This window comes from Pan troglodytes, chromosome 2 (genome assembly GCF_028858775.2).
Source record: "Pan troglodytes isolate AG18354 chromosome 2, NHGRI_mPanTro3-v2.0_pri, whole genome shotgun sequence".
NCBI lineage: Eukaryota > Metazoa > Chordata > Mammalia > Primates > Hominidae > Pan > Pan troglodytes.
The window spans coordinates 192394731-192417856 of NC_086015.1; the positions used below are offsets into that span (position 1 = coordinate 192394731).

At 39.3% G+C, this 23126-nt stretch overlaps 1 protein-coding gene across 3 annotated transcripts in view; it reads left to right on the forward strand.

The window, feature by feature from the left end:
- Positions 1-23126, forward strand: part of TPRG1 (tumor protein p63 regulated 1) — a 117926-nt gene that overhangs the window by 14761 nt on the left and 80039 nt on the right. For all 3 annotated transcript variants that reach the window (XM_054681328.2, XM_054681329.2, XM_001159958.6), the window contains exon 3: positions 16713-16889. In XM_054681328.2, the coding sequence (XP_054537303.1) occupies positions 16713-16889 (177 nt within the window). The remainder of the gene's footprint in view (positions 1-16712; positions 16890-23126) is intronic.

A 23126-nucleotide genomic window follows, 5' to 3' on the forward strand; every position in this document is an offset into this window, starting at 1 on the left:
TTGTCTTTTGTTTGCAGGGAAGAGGATCAGGGGTTCATTGGGCAGGTTCAGGGACCTTTTCCTCTCCAGATCTTTCTCTGGTTTTTGCTGTTCATTTGACTTTATTTAGTCTTTGACCAGGAACAACAAAAAAGCCAAATGCCTGTAAGGGATGGTGGGCAATGCTGATGGACTAAAGCGAGTCACACGTTTACCTTGTCACAGCCTCATTATGTTATCAGGACTGCGAAACTAATCATATAATAAAAACACTACTACCAATAATTAAAAAGGAAAAAGATTTTAAAAAACTGGAAATCAGAGATTTCTAATCCTTATTAAATCATGAGGAACTGAATGATAAAAGTACTATGGAAACTACCATTTCGAAACTGCATTTTCTACTCAACCCCATGGATTTTTGTACGTGCTCATCTAGTCTAGACCCCTGCTACTCAAAGTGTAGTCCTGAATTCAGCAGCACCAGCATCACCTGGGAGCTTGATAGCAATGCTAACCCCTAGTTCTCATCCCAGCCAGGCCTACTGAACACAAATCTGCATTTTCACAGGATCCCCAGTTGATTCCTATGCACATTAAAATTTGAGAAGTATACTGGTCCAGATCACTCTCATGTTCATGCATAAGAATTTCGGTGGGTTCTCACTGCTTCCATATACGTCTGTTACATCCACAAGCCTTTGTATGTCATGACTGAGTTTCTTGCTCCAGCCTTACTTACCATTATGAGCCTTTACAAATTCTGTCAGTCAAATTGAACTGCCTGCTGTTTCCCCAAATTTCTGGTGCTATCCCTTGGCCTCATGATTGCACTCACCCCATTTCCTCTGTTTTGTATGCCTCTGCCTTGTTTCTGCTAACCCGGCCTTCTCCTGTCATTCAGGGATACCAAGTCCATAGAGACTTTCCATATTGATTCAACTGGAATAATCTTGTCTCCCTTCTTTGTGCTCACATTATATGACAAAGTGTAGTTCATTGTGCACTTTGTGAAGAAGGCACTCCTTGAGGCAGGGCCTGATTCTGAGTCACTTATATTCAGCATATCTCAGCCTAGTTCCCAGTGATTAGTACAGTGTGTGGCACATGATTGGGCTCAGAACTTACCACACACTTGGCTCAGATTTGGTTCTGATCAAGTAATCCACTGTATGAAGCCCTTGGCTGATACTAGCAGGGTCCATCCGTTGTGTCCTGCCTCCGTGTCCATGGGCCTCCAAGCAACTCAAAGCCCAGTAAGACTTGCCTCTGTCTTTGGGTGAAAGCATTCAGGCTAGAAAGTGCCTCAAATCTATCAAGATGTTAATGACCTGTGGCAGGACTCTGGCAGCAACAAAAGCATCTCTCTTGCCAGAATCCATTTATACTGGGTGGGTGTTTTTGACAACCACTTAATTAAACACATTGCTTTTCTCTATAAATTCACCATGGCAGCAACCTTACCCTGATAGCTAATGGTCTCTGAGTGACCTGCATTATAAGACCGTGAGGGCACTTAGTTGCTACAGTCACAAATGTACTTGGAAGTGTTTATTTTCTCATGACTGCTACCAATTAGGGAGGACTCAGAAAAAGTCAAGAGGTGAAAGGAGTCTAATGCAGCGAAATGCCTAGCTACATCAGTTACAAGCTATCTGGCCATGGTTGTACAAATCTCTTATGTCCTCTGGGCCTCAGTTTTGCGATCTATAAAATAGGGATCTTAAGAGCGTTATTTCAATGATTGCATTACTTAATAATGTACAGTGCTTATAACAGTTTTTTGCCATATGTTATGTCATGTAAGAGTTGGCTTTTAATTACTATTATTAGTAGTAGTATTTATTTATATTCATTCATTCATACATTTATTATTTTTTTACTGAGTTCCCTCTGTAAACCCAACTCTGCCCTAAGTGATGAAAGTACAGTGATAAATAAGACACCGTTTCTCTCCTCAAGGAGCTCTCAGTCTTGTGAGAAAGACAGACATGTAAACAAAGTCACAACAGAGTATGATACATACTGATATATGGCCCTACAAATGATTCCACGGGAACATAAAACTCACTGTGTATTGTTACATTAGGTAAAGAAGACATCAAGATTTTAAAAGGAGGAGGGATTTCCAAAAGAAATGATGGTATAAAACATTCCTGGAAGGCCAGGCATGGTGGCTTACGCCTGTAATCCCAGCACTTTGGGAGGCCAAAGCGGGTGGATCACGAGGTCAAGAGATTGAGACCATCCTGGCCAACATGGTGAAACCCTGCCTCTACTGAAAATACAAAAACTAGCCAGGCGTGGTGATGTGGCCTGTAGTCCCAGCTACTCAGGAGGCTGAGGCAGGAGAATCGCTTGAACCTGAGAGGCGGAGGTTGCAGTGAACCAAGATCGTGCCACTGCACTCCAGCCTGGCTGTAGAACGAGACTCCGTCTCAAACAACAACAACAACAACAAAAAAAACCAAAAACATTCCCGGAAAAGAGAAGAATACGTGCAGAGTAACAGAGACAGGCTCAGGGAATCACAAACAGTTCAATGTGGCTGGATTATAGTGAGCAAGAGTGAGAGAACTAGAAACAAGCTAGAAAAATAGGAACGAATGAGAACGTAAAGAATTCTGAATGGTAGCCTAAGGAGTTTGGATCATATTCTCTTCTGGAGTCACAAACTGGGGATCCATAGACCATTTCCACTCTGGTCCGTGTTTTTTTAAATTTAATTTTGAATGCCTTCAGAAAGGCTGTGTGCTCCCAGCTTTGCCAACACATTGCCACTGCCCACTGCCTTACACCAGCCCCTCTTTATTCTCTAACACGGTGTGCAATGGTGCATGGGAACCAGCTCTTACCCCTTCATGAGAGCCACCTATAGGTGTCTCCTCCTTTTTCTTTTTTTGAGACGGAGTCTCGCTCTGTCGCCCAGGCTGGAGTGCAGTGGCGTGATCTCAGCTCACTGCAAGCTCTGCCTCCCGGGTTCACGCCATTCTCCTGCCTCAGCCTCCCAAGTAGCTGGGACTACAGGCGCCCGCCACCACGCCTGGCTAATTTTCTGTATTTTTAGTAGAGATGGGGTTTCACTCTGTTAGCCAGGATGGTCTCGATCTCCTGACCTCGTGATCCGCCCACCTCGGTCTCCCAAAGTGCTAGGATTACAGGCGTGAGCCATCACGCCCTGCCGTCTCTTCCAACTTCATGTTCAGGAACTTCACCTTGGTGTCTTGGAATCAGTTGTGACAGTTATTTATACCAAGGTAATAAAGTCAGGACATTATTATTATGATTATTTTAGAACTTGTTTAATATTTACAGCACACCATTGCTTTTATGTTGCCTTCATGGCCACTATAGGCATTCTATCTTAAGTTACTGAAGGATATCAAATAGGGTGTTGACATTGTTAGAAAGGCTTTAGGCTCTGGAAATAATTGCTCAATAATTTAAACATAGTCTTCATTATTTAGGGGCCTGCCAGCGTGTTTCCTGAAAGCAAACAAACAAGACCTCAGTCTTAATATTGAGGCTATCAACACTTCTAGACCATTTTAATAGCAGTCATACAAACGACTTTTATAGCCTGTTAGGAGCAAACATGCCGCTCGATTTACAAACAGTGCATTGTCTTCTCTCTAAGGGGTTTCCTGGGTTGTGCCAAAATGTCCTGTAGGGAGGGTAGGGTGGGTTTAAGAAGAGCACGTAGAGCAAGAAGGGTGAAGAGAAGGAAGCCTGTGCTTCCAATGGTCTGTTCAGTAGACAGAACTTCACAGTCCAAGAGTTGCTGTGGTTTCTGAAATGCTTTGCCATGTGAATTAATTAAAAATGTAGAGTGCTAAGTAAAGAAAATTAACAGAGACAGAGAAGGATATTATCTAATGATAAAAGAGACAATCCACCAAGAAGATATAGCAATTCTAAATGTGAATGTACCAAGCAATAGAGTTGAAAAATACATAAAATAAAAACTGATAGAACAGAAATGAGAAATAGACAAATCCATAATTATAGTTTGAGACTTCAACACTATTCTCTCAGTAATTGGTATCACCGCTAGACAGAAGATCAGGAAAGATTTAGAAAACTCAACACCATCAATCAGCTGGACCTAATTAATATTTATGGAACACTTCATTCAATAACAGCAGAATGCACATCTTTTTTAAGCATCTACATTACATATGGATGCTGATGCAATATTTTGCTTATGCAAGAGCTACCATATCCTTAGCCACAGAACAAACCTCAACAAATTTGAAAGAATTAAAATCATAGAGTATGTTCTCTGACTACAATGAGTCAAACTAGAAGTAAATAATAAAAAAAATAGAAAAATGTCCAAACACTCGGAAATTAAACATACTTCTAAATAATTCAGTGGTGAAAGAGGGAATCTCAAAGGAAATAAAAATTACATTAAACTGAATGAAGAAAAAATACGACTTATCAGAATGTGTGGGATGCAGCGAAAACAGTGCTGAAAGTGGAATTTATAGCACTAAAGGAAAAGTGTACATATTAATTGAGGGAAAGTCTCAAATCAACAACCTAAGTCCCTGCTTCAAGGAACTAGAAAAAGAAGAGCAAAGAAACGAAAAGTGAGTAGAAGAAAGTAAATAACTTAGATAAGAATAGCAATCAATGAAAAAATTAAACAAAAAAAACCAAAAGAACTATAGAAAAAATTAACAAAACAAAAAGTTGGCTCTCTGAAAGGATCAATAAAATGGAAAGCATCTAGCAAGGCTGACAAAAAAAAAAAAAAAGAAAAAGAAAAAAGAGGAGACACAAGTTACCAATATCAGGAATGAAACGGGATATCACAGCATATCACTACAGATGCTGCAAATGTTAAAGAGACAATAAGGGATTATAGCTAACAATTCTACACATATCAATTTGACAACTCAGATGAAACAAACCAATTTCGCAAAACACACAAACTATTGCTACTCACTCAACATGAAAGAAAAAAAATTGAATAACCCTATAACAATTAGGAAACTGAACAATTAGGAGACTAAAGGCAGGGGGAAGGGAGATCATTGGAGCCCAGGAGTTGGATACTAGCCTAGGCAACAGAGTGAGATCCTGTCTTCACAAAAAAAAAGAAAAAAAAGAAAAAAGTTAGCCAAGCAGACAGTGGTTCATGCCTGTGGTCCCAGCTACTCAAGAGGCTAAGGCAGAAGGATTGCCTGAGCCCAGGAGTTTGGGATTGTCTGTCTGTAGCCCGTCCTGTTCTCAGGCCTCAGTTCCATAGCAGGGTAACTGGTGAGCATCTCCCCCGCCTTTCCTACCAGAGTTCCTGGAGGCGGAAGCAGGACTCCTGTACAGGGAGGGCCACGGCAGCTGCCCTTCTGTCCCTGGCACAGGGCTTTGCTCAGTGTGGCAGTTTTAGTTCCTGAACTGAATTTTTCTTCTCTCAAAAGTCACGCTGGTTGCTTTGGAGCTGTCATTTTTTTCCCTCTAGCCTTGAGATTGACGCAATTGTAGCCCTCACTGTGAAGAAGTAAAGAGAAGCTTCTTTATCTGCTGTTTTGATACAAGTTGTTACTACACACTTCTTATACTGTAACTTAAAAAATGCAATCAATGTAAATTTGTAACCCATCAGCGTTCTTTCAAATGTTGATTTCAGTGAACTTCTTTGTGTGTGTGATTCGTAGAAAAATAAATAAATAATAAATTAAAAACTGTAAAACTATGGTCACGCCACTGGCCTCCAGCCAGAGTGCCAGAGAGACCCTGGCTCTAAAATTAGGAAATTTAATTTATAATTAAAGATTTCCGGCCAGGCACAGTGGCTCATGCTTGTAATCCCAGCACTTTGAAAGGCTGAGGTGGGCAGATTGCCAGAGCTCAGGAGTTCGTGACCAGCCTGGACAACATGGTGAAACCCCTTCTCTACTAAAATACAAAAATCAGCCAGGTGTGGTGGTGGGCGCCTGTAGTCCCAGCTACTCGGGAGGCTGAGGCAGGAGAATCGCTTGAACCTGGGAGGCGGAGGTTGCAGTGAGTCGAGATCGCCCCACTGCACTCCAGCCTGGGCAACAGAGCGAGACTCCATCTCAACAACAACAGCAACAGCAACAACGACGACAGCAACAATTCCTCTAAAAGAAAATTTTAGGCTCAGAATTCTATGAAATATTTACACAAGAATGAACATTAATTTACATTTTTTTTCCAGAAAATAAAGCAGAAGGAAATACTCCCAACTTATTCTATGAAGCCAGTATAACCTGATACCAAAACCAAAGACAGTACAAAAATAAAACTATAGATCAGTATTCCTCATAACTATAGATGCAAAAATTCTTAAAATAATAGCAAATATAACAGAGTATTAAAAAAAATTGGTGTAAAGAGAATTATACATCATAACCCAAAGTGGGTATATTCTAGGCATGCAAGGCAGGTTCAATTTGGAAAATCAACCAATATAATCAACCATATTAACAGGTTAAATCAAGTAAATTATATCATCATATCAATTGATGCAGAGAAAGTATTTGACAAAACTCAGCACCCACTCATGATAAAAACAAAAAAGAGGAAAACTTTCCTCTATTTAAAAGAAAAATTTGCATAAAATCTATATATAACATCATGCTGTTGGGAAATGTCTAATGGTTCCCCCCTAAGATTTGGAACAAGGAAAGGGTATTCATTCTCACTACATTGAATACTCTAGTAATTCAATGTAATACTGGAAGTTCTAGCCAGGAAAATAAGGCAAAAATAAAACAAAATGCATACAAATCAGAAAGGAAAAATATTAACTATCTCTATTTGTATATGACATGATAATCTATTTAGAAAATTATAAGGAGTCTACCAAAAAACCTGTCCAGATCTAATAAATTATTTCAGCAAATTTTCAGAATACAAGATCAGTACCATAAGTCAGTTATATTTTTATATACTAGCAATAAAGAAGTAAAAGCTGAAATTAAAAATGCAATAACACTTATAATCATGCAAAATAAAGAAGAATTACTTAGGTACAAATCGCACAAACATGTATAGGACTTGTATACTGAAAGTTACACAATGCTGATAAAAGAAATCACAGAAGATCCAAATAAATGAAGAGGCATACCGGGTTTGTAGACTGGAAGACTCAACATAGTAAAGATGTCCATTATCTTCAAATTTGAAATACAAATCAAACGCAATTCCTATCAAAATCTAAGCAAGATATTTTTGTAGGTATAGACACATTTATTTTAAAATTTGTGTGGAAAGACCAAAAAAAAAAAAAATAGCTAAAGCAATTCTTAAAAAGAGTAAGCTGCTCTTAACTGGCAGAGACCAAAAAAAAAAAAAAAAAAAAAATAGCTAAAGCAATTCTTAAAAAGAATAAACTTCTCTTAACTGGCAGGCAGTTCCTATTTTCTGTGGTGGAAGTTCAGCCTTTGGCCATAGCTGACTGGACAAAGAGAGGTTAAGTCATTAGACAGCCTGTGACCCAAAGGGAGAGCTTAAAGAAATGATCTGGATGAACAAAATTCTCTATCTTGGGAATCTGAACTGAGAGATATAGAGATACTGCAGTTAGTTTTGAAAGCAGATCTGAAAATTCATGTACAGTCAGGACTAAGTAAATGATTAAAGGTCATAGGCAAGAAGGAAGTAAAGAGGAATGAATATTTGTGGTCGCAGAAGGCGCACACCTGTCAGGAGGAAACATGAGGTGTATAGAGAGACACAGGAAGCACGACAGAGACCACTCTTGAGAGAGTAGCTTTTGCTCCTTGTGTCTTTCCAGGTACCAGGAAGCCCAGCTGTGCTGTAGTTCCTGCTCTTAGATTTCTGTGGGATTCCTCAGAGTATTTTTACAACATCGCCTCATCTTGGGTTTGCCTGATCTGGGCTGTGTCCCCTCTACCATACAAGCTGTAACGAACATACTACAGTAGGCAGATCTCTCTGCTGCTTAAAATAATAAAACAATGGAGGTGGCAAGATGTGTACATTTGTGCTATCTTGTCCGTCTGTTCTTCCCTCCTTGCAGCCTCGTTAGAATGGGGTCTTGTTCTCCTGCCAGCTTCCTTGGCTTCTGATCAAGTGAATCCCCTCAAGTGAATTCAGAGGAGGAGAAAGTCGGTCAGGGTTGGGCCTCTTGTTAGCTCCTGGTGTGCTGTAGAGTACTTGAGCTATTCAGTGGTCTTGTGGGAAAGAGCGAAGGATGGGGGCGTGCCCAGATTCTTTTCTTTTGTGTAGCATTTAAAATATCCTCTTACTGATGGTAGTGCAGTAGAGAGAGCAAAATTGCCTGGTCCTGTAAGGAAAATAAGTGGGAAAAGCGGCTTGATGGAATGTATGCAGCCTGGGATGAGAGTCAGCTAGCTGGATTCTGGCCTTGGCTCTGTCACTTCATCCATGTCACTTTATTCGGGCTTGGTTGTTCCATCTGTAAAGTGGGGGATCATAACCATTTCACATGAAAAATAGTCATAAATTGCAAAAAAAAAAAAATGTGTTGTGTCCCTGCATGTGATCTGGCTTCTGCCCCAATCTCCCTCCACTCTCTTTGCTCTCTTGCTTCAGTCATGCTGGCCTCCTTTCTGTCACATGGACCTCCATGGATCCCACCTCAGGGCCTTTGCAACAGCATTTCACTTTACCTAGAATACTATCCTCCTGGGTATTCTCCTATTTCCTTTTTCTCCAGGTCTCTGTATTGATGTGTCTGTCTCCTTTTGTCTGTGTCCCCTCCTAGAATGTAAGTGCCAGAGGAATAGGGGCATGTTTTGTTCACCATTATACCACTAGTGCCTGAGGTGCAATAGTGGTTTAATTAATATTTATTGGATCAGTAGGGGGATTACTTCTGGCCTGATTACTTGGTATTGGGTTTCTAAAGAAATGCCTTCTTTATGCCACATAGTGAGAAGAAGTTCAATCACAAATCAGTAACTTCACTTTTCAGCTATTAATATCATCCTGAGCTGCTGCCCTGTGTCTTCTGATGGGGGCTCGTATTTGCCTCCTCCATTGGCTTCTCTGGCTAGGGTATCTAAATGAATGTAGCATAACTCCTTCAACTGATACTCTCATGAGTTTCCATTTGGATCTTTTTTCCAACTTTTCCAGGTTCTTACTTATAAGGTGTTCCACAGCAGCCACCTGCAAAGGGAACTTTACATATAATGCATGGTCTGTATTTTAAGTCAGAGTAACTTAAGTATAACTTCCAGTAACTTGCAGTATAATAAAAATACAACTAGTTATGCCAGAAAAACTGACAGAAACCTTTTTCTCTTTTCTTCTCTCTCTCATACAAACACCTATAAAACATATATATATATATATATGCACACACACATACATATGGAATTAATGACTTCTCTTTTAATTATTTTAGGAAATTAAAATGAAAATATTTTGTATATCCGAAAACTATTATAGGCTTGAGGACTTCTCTTTAAGTAGATTTACTTCACTCACCCCCTCATTAACTCATTTGTTATTCAATGAATATACAAAGTGTTTAAGGGATTTAGAAGAATCTTCATCATCATCACCATCATATTAATAACCAACAATATTTGAACATTTTTGTGTGCTTGGTATTGCATTAAATTCTCCGTATGTCGTATCTCTTTCATCCTAACAGCAGTCCTATGAGGAATACACTACTATTATCTTCATGTTGGAGACGTGAAAACCAAATCTTAGAATGGATAAGTAACTTTTACAAGATTATACAGCTAGTAGGTGGCAGAGCTGCATTTCCAACCCCAGACCTGTGTGATAGAAAGCCCGTCACTGCTCAGGAATCTTGTGCTCATCTGTATTTATCAGGATTGTTGGTGAAGATTAAAAGAGATGATATGTGCATAGCTACTAGCACAATACCTGATCCATAGAAGACCCTCAATATATGGAGGCTTCTGTTGTTATAATCTAAGAAAAATTCATGGCAGAATTATTCCTCAGTACATGTAAATTTCAGAAGCTTCAAACCTGGTTTGTGTGTGTGTGTGTATGTGTGTGTGTGTGTGTGTGTTTGTGTATATCTATCTCTTTCAACTAAAACTTAATGTTTGTGATTTTTATTGTATTTTTAGAACTTACAAAGCCCTTTGTTTTATAAAGAAAAAAATGGCCACTTTTTTTTTCTGTAATCAACTGGAACAATATGATGGAACTCATGGTAGGACTTTCCTTACTAAAGAAAAAAAGTAGCTTTTAGGGGATACATAAACGGGTGTTTCCAGGTTTTTCCTACCTGTCTTTTATGGGGATACTCTATCTGTCTTATACTAAGTGCACCTTAAAGAAGTGTTAACAAAATGAATAAATACTCCTGAATAAATACTCCTGAGTCCTTTCCTTGTGAACATTTCAAAGAATCATTCATACTTTGCAACTTGTGCTTTTCCAACCTTGAGATTTTTACCAAACAGCAGGAAATGAAGGGTTGATAAGATAACCTTTTTCAAGGGCATCAAATAGATACATGGAGTAGCAAGCCCTATGGGCAAGAGGCTGGGAATCTGGGGACCTGAGTTCAGCTTCTGTGGGCTTGAGTTACCATTGTCAAGCCTCATTACACCACACTACTCTTCCTTACATATTCCCCCTCACATCTCAGAGGATTGTATATTCCTTAATAGTGGTATAATATTCTCTCTGTTCCTGGTAATTAGTACAGAGCCTGGTATGTGACTGTCTGCATGGGATAGTGGGGGGAAAAGTGAACTCCAGGGAGTCAAGTCAGGAAACCTGGGAACAGGGAAGGTTGGTGACCATTGGGTTTCTATTAATATCCTGTGTTTACTTTGAGAGTCCTCTATTTTAAGCAAATTGGAAAGACCCAGGGGAAGAGGAACCAAATGACTGAAAGAAAAATATGTGAATCTGTGGATTAGTTAGCTAAAGGTCTTCCACGACTCCACTTAACTCAGAGGGAGAGAAATTGCTTTCCTTTAGTGCCATGCATTTTTCATCTGTTTGTGTTTGAAGAGCAAAACAAAATTGGATCATCTTCAGGGCCTGAAACCCAGTGGGTGATCAGGGAATACGTGTGGAATGAATGATTCAGTTTTTTCCTCCTGGGTTGCTGATTCCTTGTTAGCCAAGACACTATTTTTTCAAGGGCTGGGCTAAGAGGTTTGAAGGGTGCATGAAGGTTGATTTGTAACTTAGGAATAGTAACTATTTAATATAAAGGAAGATACCTCTACTGAGTGTGTGTGTGTGTGTGTGTGTGTGTGTGTGCAAGAGAGGGAGACAGAGAATAATATTAAAAGAAAATCTTTCTTGGAAGGAAATTATTTCCAAACCACAAAATAATTTGACACAGCTTTAAAAGAGCAACTGAAAGTATTGCTGGGCGTGGGACTGGGGCCACTGGGAGGGCATCTGTGATGATTTGAGTAACTGGGTGTGGGCACTGGAAGCTCTCAGGATGGATCCAGCCTGTGATTCCTAGTTGGCTGTTGCCCTCTGCTGGTGAAACTGTTGTCATCCCAGGAAACTGAAGACTCACGAGTTCTCAGGTGCCTTTTTATCTGGGGGAGAACCTAGGCTCCATCTCCTCAATTGGGGAAGTGATAATGGTGCTGAGGAAAAGTGGCAACTGGAAGAGATGCACAGACTCCTTCGCCAGGGAAGACGGGCTCTCACAACAGAGGGAATGGATCTCATGGTTCTATATTTTTCATTCTGTGACCTGCTCATTTGTTGAGCCCTTGCTCTCTCTTTGACTCTTTGCTGAGCACAGGGAGGAGACACAGATAAAAATAAAGCACTGATTCTACACTAGAGAGGCATCCATTTAATATGCGTGGAGGGAGGAATGGGTAGGATAGAAAGCACTGTAACATAGAGAAAACTGTGATTAGGGCCACAACTGAAGCACTGATAGAGGCATGTGCACATTGATTGATTGATTGATTGAAGGAGACAGGGTCTCATTTTGTACCCCAGGCTGGAGTGCAGTGGTGCTACAATAGCTCACTGCAACCTCGAACTCCCGGACTGAAGTGACCCTCTCACCTTGGCCTCTCAGGTAGCTGGGACTACAGCCGCGGACCAACACACCCAGCTAACTTTCTTATTTTTTTATTTTTAGTAGAGACAAGGTCTCCCCTGTGTTGCCCAGGCTGGTCTCAAACTCCTGGGCTCAAGTGAGCCTCCCACCTCGACCTCTCAAAGTGTTGAGATTACAGGCCTGAGCCACCACGCCTGGCCTTGTGCATATTTAAAGGGAGGAAAGATATTAGCCACTTGTGGGTAGGGGAGGTGAGGGTAAGTTTCCATGGAATAGACAGCATTTAAGCTGAAAACCTATGGATGGGTAATTTATTTAAAAAATGCCTCTGATATCAAAAAGTTTAATGTGTTTATGGTCAGAAAAAGTAAACTCTGGCAAATAAAAGCATAAAAAGTAATAAAAGTCACCTGAAATTCCACCACTTACAAATAATCACTGTTAACATTTTGATATGTGGATTATTTTGTTGTTGATACAAAATCGGAAGGATACTGCAGGTAACATTCTGTATCCTGCTCTTTCTCACTATTTTGGCATGAACATTTCCGCAATGTTACTGATTGTTTATTGACAGAAAATACGTTATTTTGTGGGGTACTATTTCAATATATAAACCTGAAAGTCAGGTTCCCCAAACAGCATGAGCCAAGGCATATAGGTTGTGCAGTGCCAGGATAGCTTGTGTTTTTAGTAATTCCTTTCAGAAGTATGTTTTGGATACTACAACCTTGGAGACACAGGGCTAAGAACTGACTTTGTATTTTCAGAGTTTACAGTATAGGAGGGGAGACAGACATTAATTATGTAATCATAGAAATAACTATACAATAGCATCCAAGGTAAGTACCATAAGTGGGAAATATGTGTGGTCTGAAAGTGTATATCAGAAAGAAGAGAAGTAGCCACAGAGGTTTGAGAAGGCTTGCTGGAGTAAAGGGTAATGGAGCTCAGCTCTGTCAGAGTTAACTAGGTGGAGATTCATGAACAACATTGCCAGCAGATGGAACAGCATGTACGAAGGCCTTTAAGTTGGAGGGGGCATGGTGAATACAAGGATCTGAAAGAAGATAAAGGAAATGGAGTGGAGGGACTTGGCCTGAGAGGGGATTGAAGAAGTAGGTAGAGCTTGACCCTGCAGAAACTTTTAGACCAGGGTAAGGTTTTTGTAATTTCTCAGAAAAGCAAGAACTGTTGAAGTGTTTTGAACCAGGGTAGGGCGGTAAAGATGAGGTTTGCTTTTTTTTTTTTTTTTTCCAAAGAATCCCCTCACTGCAGTAGGGTGAAGGGATTGGAAGGCAGCAAGAGTATATGTAAGTAAATCAGTTTTGGGTGACTAGTAACCCAAGCGTAGAGCGAGAGTGATTGCAATCATCTAGGCAGCAGATGATGAAAGACTGAATTAGAATAGTGAAAGGGAAGATGGAGAGAGGTGGGTGGTGTTGACATCTTTATCTTAGGAGTAAAATTTGTAGGACTAGGCATGGAATGTGAGGAAATACGGTGAGTCCGAATGACTCCCAGGTCTCTAGCTTGAATAACTGGATGGAGGGAGGGTTCTTCCCCAAGCTAGAGAACACTGAAAGGGGACAAGGGTGGAAAAAGACAGTCTTGATTGTTGTTTTGAAGAAGTTTGCTAGAAGGAAAAATTCTAGGAATGGTGTGTCTCATCACATCAGCTTCTTGCAGAGGTTGGTTTTACCATGTTTACAAACCACACTGAAGGGTCCACTTTTGAAAGGTTGATAGTACTGAGGAGAAAGCAAACACTATGCCTGGATATGGTGTCTCAGTACCTGTGTCAAGTCCCTGCACCACTGTTTGTTGGGTGCAAAGCATTGAACAAGTCATTTTAAGGGTCTGTAGACCTTAGTTTGTCTTCAAAATGAGGGTAATAACATTTAGACCAAAGGGTTCTTGTGAAGATTAAAGGACAATGTTGATATTCAAGGACCTTGTAAACCTTTCTGAGCTGTACGAACACAATATATCTTTATTCCTATATTTGTTGTTATTGCCACTTAAAGCTCAATGCTATTAATATTTGGAATATGCAATTTAATGTTTCTCCATGAGTTCTTAGGGGAAAAAGTGTGAATGATGTCTAAATAAATCAATACACAACCCAGGAACTTGAGATGGTGGCCCCCAAACTATTTATAAGCCTGTATGTTTACTTGAATTTAGATATTCCTGACATGTAAATTATGCAGAGTTTGTGTCAGAGCAGAGCACTCTGTATTCCTAAAAAGAATCCTCCTTTTTTTCTGAATCCTTTACCTTTTAAAATACATCTCATTATGGAGTGCTGACATTTTCAGTAAAACCATTCAACCAAAAGCTGCAGTTTTTTTAGACTAAAACAAGTCTGGTTTATTAGGCAGCAGCTTATAACTTACTGCTAAGTAGATGCAATCTATTTAGGGAAGTTTATGTAGATATCTGATAAGAAATTTTAGTCTTCATCTCTTTCTGACTAAGACTGAGAATGTCAAGCAGACTCTCAAGAATTTCCTCTTTCTCTCAAAGTGGAAGAGGAGGAGGTGACTATCACTGTATGGAGGTGAGTATCCACTGGATGGAAACTGTTGAACCAAGACTTAAACTTTATGCCATTTCCTTTCACAATACCACTAACTGTACTATGGTATTCTAGCTGAGTGATTTTGGCCATAACCTTCTTCAAAGGGTTGTGGTAAGATATAGAACTAATACTTATGAATATATAATGGCAGGCATATACTAGGACCTCAATTAATGACCTCATTCTTCTTTTCTTCCTTTTTCTGCTTCTCCTTCTTTCTTTCACTTCTGTCTCCCTTTTTCTGTCCTTTGTATCTTCTCCTCTGTGTCCTCCTGTAGATTCAACTCCTAACTGCATCTTGCCTATCTGTCTTTAGACTGCACTGTGAAGTGGTACATAATTGGGTTACCCAAGTCACTTAGTGACACAGGTCCCTTCCAGCAATAGTACCAGCTAACTTATAAAGCCTTAACAGAGAATCATTTCTTTTAATCTTCTCCCCACATGGATGATGTGAGTACTAGTATTGTCTTCATTTCACAGACGTGGAACCTGGGCCATAGAAAGGTTAAAATTCCAATATTACAGAGTTAGTAAGTGATAAAGCTGCAGATTTCCACTTCCAGCCTCACACCACCAAAAGTCTTCCAAAATGGTGATAACTGGAACTTATTTATCCACTCAATAGATATGTATTTACTGCAGGCTATTTGACTGAAGGGGATGGAGTGAATAGCCCAAGAGACACAGTCTCTGCCTTCATGGAACACACACATACACACACACGCACTCACACACACAGGGTTGATGCTCAGCCTACTCAGCTTGTACTTATTAGCATTTCCCTACCTTCAGTATTGTGGTGTATATTCTGATTGGTCAGTGCCCACATGGTACCCATTGCTAAGCATTTTATACTTCATTTCTTCTTACAAACTGTGATAAATGCTGCAAAGAGGAAAATATGTCTGCTTTGAGAAAATACAATGAGGCCAAGTTTATACAGGAGTTTAGGAAATCCTCTTTGAATGAGGCATTTGAACCATGACTTGAACAATGAGTGGTTTCAGCGTACTCTGAGATGACCCTGAGTAGGGGCCGGATTATACAGGTGTGTAGTCCATGTTATGAACCTAAAATCAAGGGGATGCTATTTAATAAAGCGAACAAGGAGTGACATCATTCAGTTTGTATGTTAAGAATTGCACTGTGGTTACTGTGTGGAGAATGGTGAGAATGGGGTGTCCATGCCATTTACACATTAGATTGATTCTGTGTGGTGAGGATTTAGACATGAATTGGTCATCAATCAACATTTTCAGTTTTTTAGGGAAAAACAAAACATGTACCAAAACAATTCTAGTATAAGTCTCGAAGTGCTGTATCCTAAAGGCTACAGTAGGCAGATAGCAAAAGTGCTGTCAGTCTGGGGAATTATGAACCATGTTCACTGTCTTTTAACAAGAAGCTATTGTTTTTTATTTCTGTTCTCTCTGTTGGAGAAATTCTGAATTCTCAGTCAGAATGTTACATGTGTGTCCTGGAAGGCTCTCACATCTGAGGCCAATTAATTCAGTAAACACTTATCTAGTTTATCTACTTATCTACTTTACTCTGGTTCATAAAAATCTCACTTCACTTGTTTCACTACCTTTCTACCACAAGGATATGGTAGGATGAGCTGCAAATAGGAATGAGGTAACTTGGAAGACAGCGGACCTGTGTTCCAGTCTCCGACTTACTTCCAGTCAACAGTGCAACCTTCGGAAATTAGTGTAGGCTAGTTCGTAGTGAGTACATTTGTGGTACGGATTCAGCTAGAACAAAGAGATATTTTTGGTGTCCATGAAGGAAGATGTCCCCTATGAAGTTTTCTAGAGAACTGGGAAAATGTTGGGAAGTATGAGTCAGTTGACTGCTAACACAACACACACTGGGTATTCCCCTAATGGATTCCATCGTGGGTAATCAACCATCTTTGAGCTCTGGGATGATAAAATATTTCTCCATCATCTTCCACCTTTCCTCCTTCTTTAGTCATGGGACCAGACTGAGTGGGGTAGTGGTGTGGTATTAGGTATTTCTCAGCCCTTCTCTCTTCTGAGTTGATCAAACTTCACTGTTTTCTGTGCTAGGAGAGATGTGAAGGTCATTGCTTTTAACTTAGGCTGTGTCATCAATTTTTATTTGCTATGATGATTCCTATAGGATAGACCACTGGAACAATGAGAAGGAGAGAATTCTGCTGGTCACAGACAAGACTCTCTTGATCTGCAAATACGACTTCATCATGCTGAGTTGTGTGCAGCTGCAGCGGATTCCTCTGAGCGCTGTCTATCGCATCTGCCTGGGCAAGTTCACCTTCCCTGGGATGTCCCTGGACAAGTGAGTATATATCTTATACTTGAAGAAGTGGTGCAGCAGGGATGGACATGCAGGGAAAACAAGCTGAAAATTCAGTTTGGCCCTGTAAGCTGGGAGAACCCAAGGGAGGATAGTGAAATCATGAAAGTTGAAATCATTAAACTAGAGTTCCTACTCTATGTCAGCCTCCAGGGATACAACTTTAAGTAAATATATTAGTTCGTTTTCACGCTGCTGATAAAGACATACCCCAAACTGGGAATACAAAAAGGTTTATTGAACTGACAGTTCCATATGGCTGGGGAGGCCTCAGAATTATGGTGGGAGGGGAAAGGCTCTTCTTATATGGCCGCAGCAAGAGAAAATGAGGAAGAAGGAAAAGTGGAAACCCCTGTTAAACTCATCAAGTCTCGTGAGACTTTTTCACTATCAAGAGACTGGCATAGGCAAGACTGGACCCCATGGTTCAATTACCTCCCCCTGGTTCCCTCCCACAACACATGTGAATTCTGGGAGATACAATTCAAGTTGATATTTTGGTGGGGACACAGCCAAACCATGTCAGTAAATTTGTATTTTAGTATGAGGACGTGACAAATAAATAGCTAATGTAAGGAAGAAAGAGCTGTGGGAATATGGGGAAAATGCACTCAACCTAATTTGTGTGTCACGTAATCAGAGAAAACTTTCAGAAGAAACACTTGAGCCAATATTTAATATTGGGCAGGAGTTAGCCAAAGAAGGAGAACCAAAGGGGAAGAACATTCCAAAGCGGTAGCTAAAAAGTGTAATGCCTCCGGGAATTGAAATTATTCTGTAAAGCTCAGTGGATAGAACCAAAATGGGTAGTAGCTCTTCTTATAAAATGTCTCTTGGGATCATTCCTGGAAGTTCAGTGACATGGGGGTGGTGAGGTGTGTCAACTGTTTCACAGATGTTGACAATTACCAAGAGACTTGGTGAGGTCTACAGAGGAGAATGCTGAATTAGGTAAGTTCCTGTCATAGTCTTCGAGGCATCTGCCTTTACTAAACATTTTAGATCTAAGCAAGAGAAACAACAGTGTTTCTCTAAGACTGAATGTGAGGTCTTCCCATTGAACTGTGAATTCCTTGAGGGCAAATGTTGATTTTGTTGTCCTTTAAGCACCTGGCATTAGGACTAGCACATAGTAGGGTCTGAAATCTTTTCAATATACAGAAAAAAGCACAAGTTCATCAAGTGACTTGCTTTCCTTACACTATGCATACTACATAAAAAACTTATTTTTGCTTACTCTTTTCATGGATGCAAAAAGTGATTAATTTATTAAGTTCATTAGCTTTTAAAACTGTTGATTTTTTTCAATAATAATATTACACATTGTAAAATATATATTTAAATATTACAAAAATGTTCATTTTTAGGAACTCTCTCTTCTACACCAGACCCTCGGTTCTTCAGCCTTCTCTCCATGGGTGATAGTCAACAGTTTCTTGTGTATTTTTAAATAAATAGTCCATAAATATAAAAGAATAAAAAGTTCTGTATTAGTCCATTTTCACGTTGCTGATAAAGATATACCTGAGATTGGGCAATTTACAAAAGAAAAAGATTTATTGGACTTACAGTTCCACGTGGCTGGGAAGGCCTCACAATCATGGCAGAAGGTGAAAGACACGTCTCACACGGTGGCAACAAGAGAAGAACTTGTCCAGGGAAACTCCTGTTTTTAAAACCGTCAGACCTAATGAGACTCATTCACTATCACGAGAACAGCACAGGAAAGACTTGCTCCCATAATTCAATCACCTCCCACTGCGTTCCTCGCACGACACATGGGAATTGTGGGAGTTACAATTCAAGATGAGATTTGGTTGGGGACATAGTCAAACCATATCAAGGTCTCTCTGTGTATATATGCTTATACACGTTTAAAAGTATATATCTACACACATATTTATTACATATTATTTTACCTAATGAAAGCACATGTCATAAACTGTCCTGCCTCATGCTATAATATCTACCAGTGATATAACTTGGAGGTTTATATAATCATCTATAGATCAATCTCAGTGTTTTTTAATAGTGCAGAATATTACCTCTTAAGCTTAATCTATTTAGCCAGTCCCTCATTGATGTATATCTATTTTTACCGTTGCTACTACAAAGTGCTGCTACAAATATCCTTGCTTACAAGACTTTGCACAAACATGTAATTGTTCCTTTAATGTATTAATGGATTTCTAGAAGTGGAATTTTTAGGTCAAAGTCATGTAAATTTTAACTGATGAGTATTGTCAAATTGCCTTCCAAACAGGTGCTACCAATTAATACTTTCACAAAGTATGAGGGTAATCTTTTCCACACACCCACACCAATTTCAAGTATTACAAAACCTTTTTACATTGCCAGTGAGATAGTAAAGAAAAGTCTTTTATTTGGGGTTCGAATTGCATCACTAGAATTTGAAGAACGATATGTGTTTTTATCCTTGGGTTAGAAAGCCATTTTATTTATTTTTCTGTGAACTGCCTATTTATGACTATAGCCCATTTTTTTTTCCTATTGGGATGTTTAATTTTTTTCTTATTGATTTGTAAGAGCTATTTGTGTATTAGAGAACTGAATTCCTTTTCTGTCCTATATGTTGCAAATAAATTTTTCCCAGTTTGTCATATCTCTTTTAACATTATTATGCTATTTTTCATGACCTTTAGTTTTGGGGTATTGATATGGTTTGGTTGTGTCCCCACCAAAATATCAACTTGAACTCTATCTCCCAGAATTTCCACATGTTGTGGGAGGGACCCACGGGGAGGTAATTGAATCATGGGGGCTGGTCTTTCCAGTGCTATTCTTGTGATAATGAATAAGTCTCATGAGATTTGATGAGTTTATTACGGGGTTCTGCTTTTGCTTCTTGCTCATTTTCTCTTGCTGCCACCATGTAAGAAGTGCCTTTTGCTTCCTGCCATGATTCTGAGGCCTCCCCATCCATGTGAAACTGTAAGTCCAATTAAACCTCTTTTTGTTCCCTGTTTGGGGTATGTCTTTATCAGCAGTGTGAAACAAACTAATACAGGTATCAAATTTCTCATTCTTTCAAGGCTTCTAAATTTATGTCTTTTTGAGAAAAGCTTTCTCCATACTATAATTACAAAGTAAATTTCCAAGTTTTTGTCTAGTAATTTTATTTTACTGTTAACAACAAACTTATATTTCATCTAAAATTTGCCTTGAGTAAAGAAGAAGGTATGCAATCAACTTGAATTTTTATCCAGATGGCAGGCTAGATTTCTCGATATCATATATTTGATATTTTATATTTATTATTTTATAATGTAGTACTTTTCTCTGTGTGTTTCTGTACCTGGATTTTCTATTCCATTCCATTTGTGTTTCTTAAAGCTCAAAATGGTTTTAATTATTATAACCTTATATTATGTATCAATATCTGGTTGAGTTACTCCCCATTTATTAATCTTGTTTTTTATAATTTGCATATTTATTTATGCATATTTATTTTTTAATCAGCTTGCCTAATTTTTGAAAGTCTTATTTTTATTAAGATTTTGAAATATTAAGTCAGTTTTTCATTCCTAAGGTAAACATGTTTAGTTGTGACATATTATTCTTTTTATGCATTACTGGATTTAGTTTGCTAATATTTTATGGATAATTTTTGTGCCTGTGTTCATGAGGGGTATTAGTCTGTTATTTTCATTTTTTAAAATGTTTTTGCTAGGTTTTCATATTTTGGCTATGCTGCCATCATAAAACAAGTTGGAAAATGTTCCCTCCTCTTTTATTTTTTAAAAGATTTTTTATATGAGTGGAGTTATCTTTTCATTGACTGTTTGATAGTGTTAATAAGGGAAATCTTGACCTGATCATTTCTTGGTGGGAAATTCTCATAATAAAGTTAATTTCTTTTATAAATATTGTGTTTATCATAATTTTTTCTCCTCGGGAGGCCCTCCCATCACAGGTCCTGAGGCCTAAGAGGACTAATTTTTTTATTTCATATTAATTTTGATAAATTATATTTTTAAAGGAATTTGTTGTTTATTTAAGTTGTTGCAGCTGAAGGCATAAAGTTGTTAATAATATTTCCTTATAATCCCTTTAATGTCCATAAGATATTTAGTGATATCTTCTTTCTTTCCTCATATTGGTGATTTTATTTATTCTCTCATTGCTACAAAGAAATATTTAAGACCAGGTGATTTATAAAGAAAATAAGTTTAATTGGCTTATAGTTCTGCAGGTTATACAGGAAGCATAATGGCTTCCACTTCTGTGGAGGCCTTAGGAAATTTCTAAACATGGCAGAAAACAAAGGGGGAGTGAGGCATCTTGCATAGCGGGAGCAGGAGCAAGAGAGAGAGGGGTAGGTGCTACATACTTCTAAGTGACCAGATCTCACTATTGTGAGGACAACACAAAGAGGATGGTAGCCATTCCTGCTAAATCTGCCCTCATAATCCAATCATCTCCCATTAGGCCCCATTTCTAACACTGGGGGTTTAGTCCTCCTAGGCCTCAGGACCTGTGATGGGAGGACCCCCCAAGGAGGTCTCTAAAATGCCTGTGAGTTGTTTTCCCTATTGTCCTGGCTATGAGCACTTGCTCCTTTTTATTTATGCAAACTTCTGAAGCCTACCTGAATTCTTCCCCTGAAAATTGGCTTTTTTTTTCCTACCATATGGCCAGTCTTCAAATTTTCCAACTTTTAGGCTGTTTCTTCTTTAAACATGAGTCATTTCTTTGCTCATATGTATGAGTATAGGTTCTTAGAAGCAGCCAGGTCACATCTTGAATGTGTTGATGCTTAGAAATTTCTCCCACTGGATAATCCTAAATCATCACTCTCAAGTTGAAACTTCCACAGATACCTAGGGCAGAGGCACAGTGCAGCCAAGTTCCTTGCTAAGGCATAACAAAAGTGACCTTTGCTCCAGTTCCAAATAAGTTTCTCATTTACATTTGAGACTTAATTAGCCTGGCTTTCACTGTCCATATCACTATCAGCATTTTGGTGATAACCTTTCAGCCAGTCTCTAGAAAGTTCCAAACTTTTCCTCATCCTCCTGTTCTTCTGAACCCTCTAAACTCGTTCAGCCTCTGCCTGTTACCCAATTTCAAAGTTGCTTCCATATTTTTAGGTATCTTTATAGTAATGCCCTATTCCTGGTACCAATTTTCTGTATTATTCTGTTCTCTCATTGCTATAAAGAAATATCTGCGACTGGGTAATTTATTAAAAAAAAAAGAGGTTTGCCGTGTGCAATGGCTCACGCCTGTAATCCCAGCACTTTGGGAGGCCAAGGTGGATGGATCACTTGAGGTCAGGAGTTCGAGACCAGCCTAGCAAACATGGTGAAACCCCGTTTCTACTAAAAATACAAAAATTAGCCAGGCATGGTGGTGCATGCCTGTCATCCCAGGCTGAGACAGGAGAATTGCTTGAACCTGGGAGGTGGAGATTTCAGTGAGCCAAGGTCGAGCCACTGCACTCCAGCCTGGGTGACAGAGATGAGACTCCATCTCAAAAAAAGAAGAAGAAAAAAAAGAGGCTTAATTGGTTCAGAGTTCTGCAGACTATACAGAAACTTCTGTTTCTAGAGAGGCCTCAGGAAGTTTCCAATCATGGCAGAAGGAAAAAGGGAACAAGGCATCTCACATGGTAGGAGCAGGAGCAAGAGAGAAAGTGGGGAGATGCTACACACTTTTAAATGACCAGATCTTACAAGAACTCACTCACTATCATGAGGAGAGTACCAAGAGGATGGCATTAAACCATTCCTGAGAAATAGGCCCCCATGATCCAATCGTCTCCCATTAGGCCCCACCTCCAACACTGGGGATTACAATTCAAGATGAGAATTGGTGGGGACACAGATCCAAACCATATCAGCGATCTGTATCTTCCCTCTTTTTTCTTTTCTGTTGATGATCATACCAATTCTGTTGGTTTTTAACAAGATCATGCTTTTCACTTGGTTAATTTTTACTATTGTTTTGCTAATTACTAATTAGTTGATCTCTATCTCTGCTCTCTCTTTTTTTTTTTTTTTTTTTTTGAGGCAGTTTCACTCTTGTTGCCCAAGCTGGAGTGCAGTGGTATGATCTTGGCTCACGTCAACCTCCACCTCCGGAGTTCAAGTGATTCTCCTGCCTCAGCCTCCCAAGTAGCTGAGATTACAGGCAGGTGCCACTATGTCCAGCTAATTTTTTGTATTTTTAGTAGAGACAGGGTTTCTCCATGTTGGT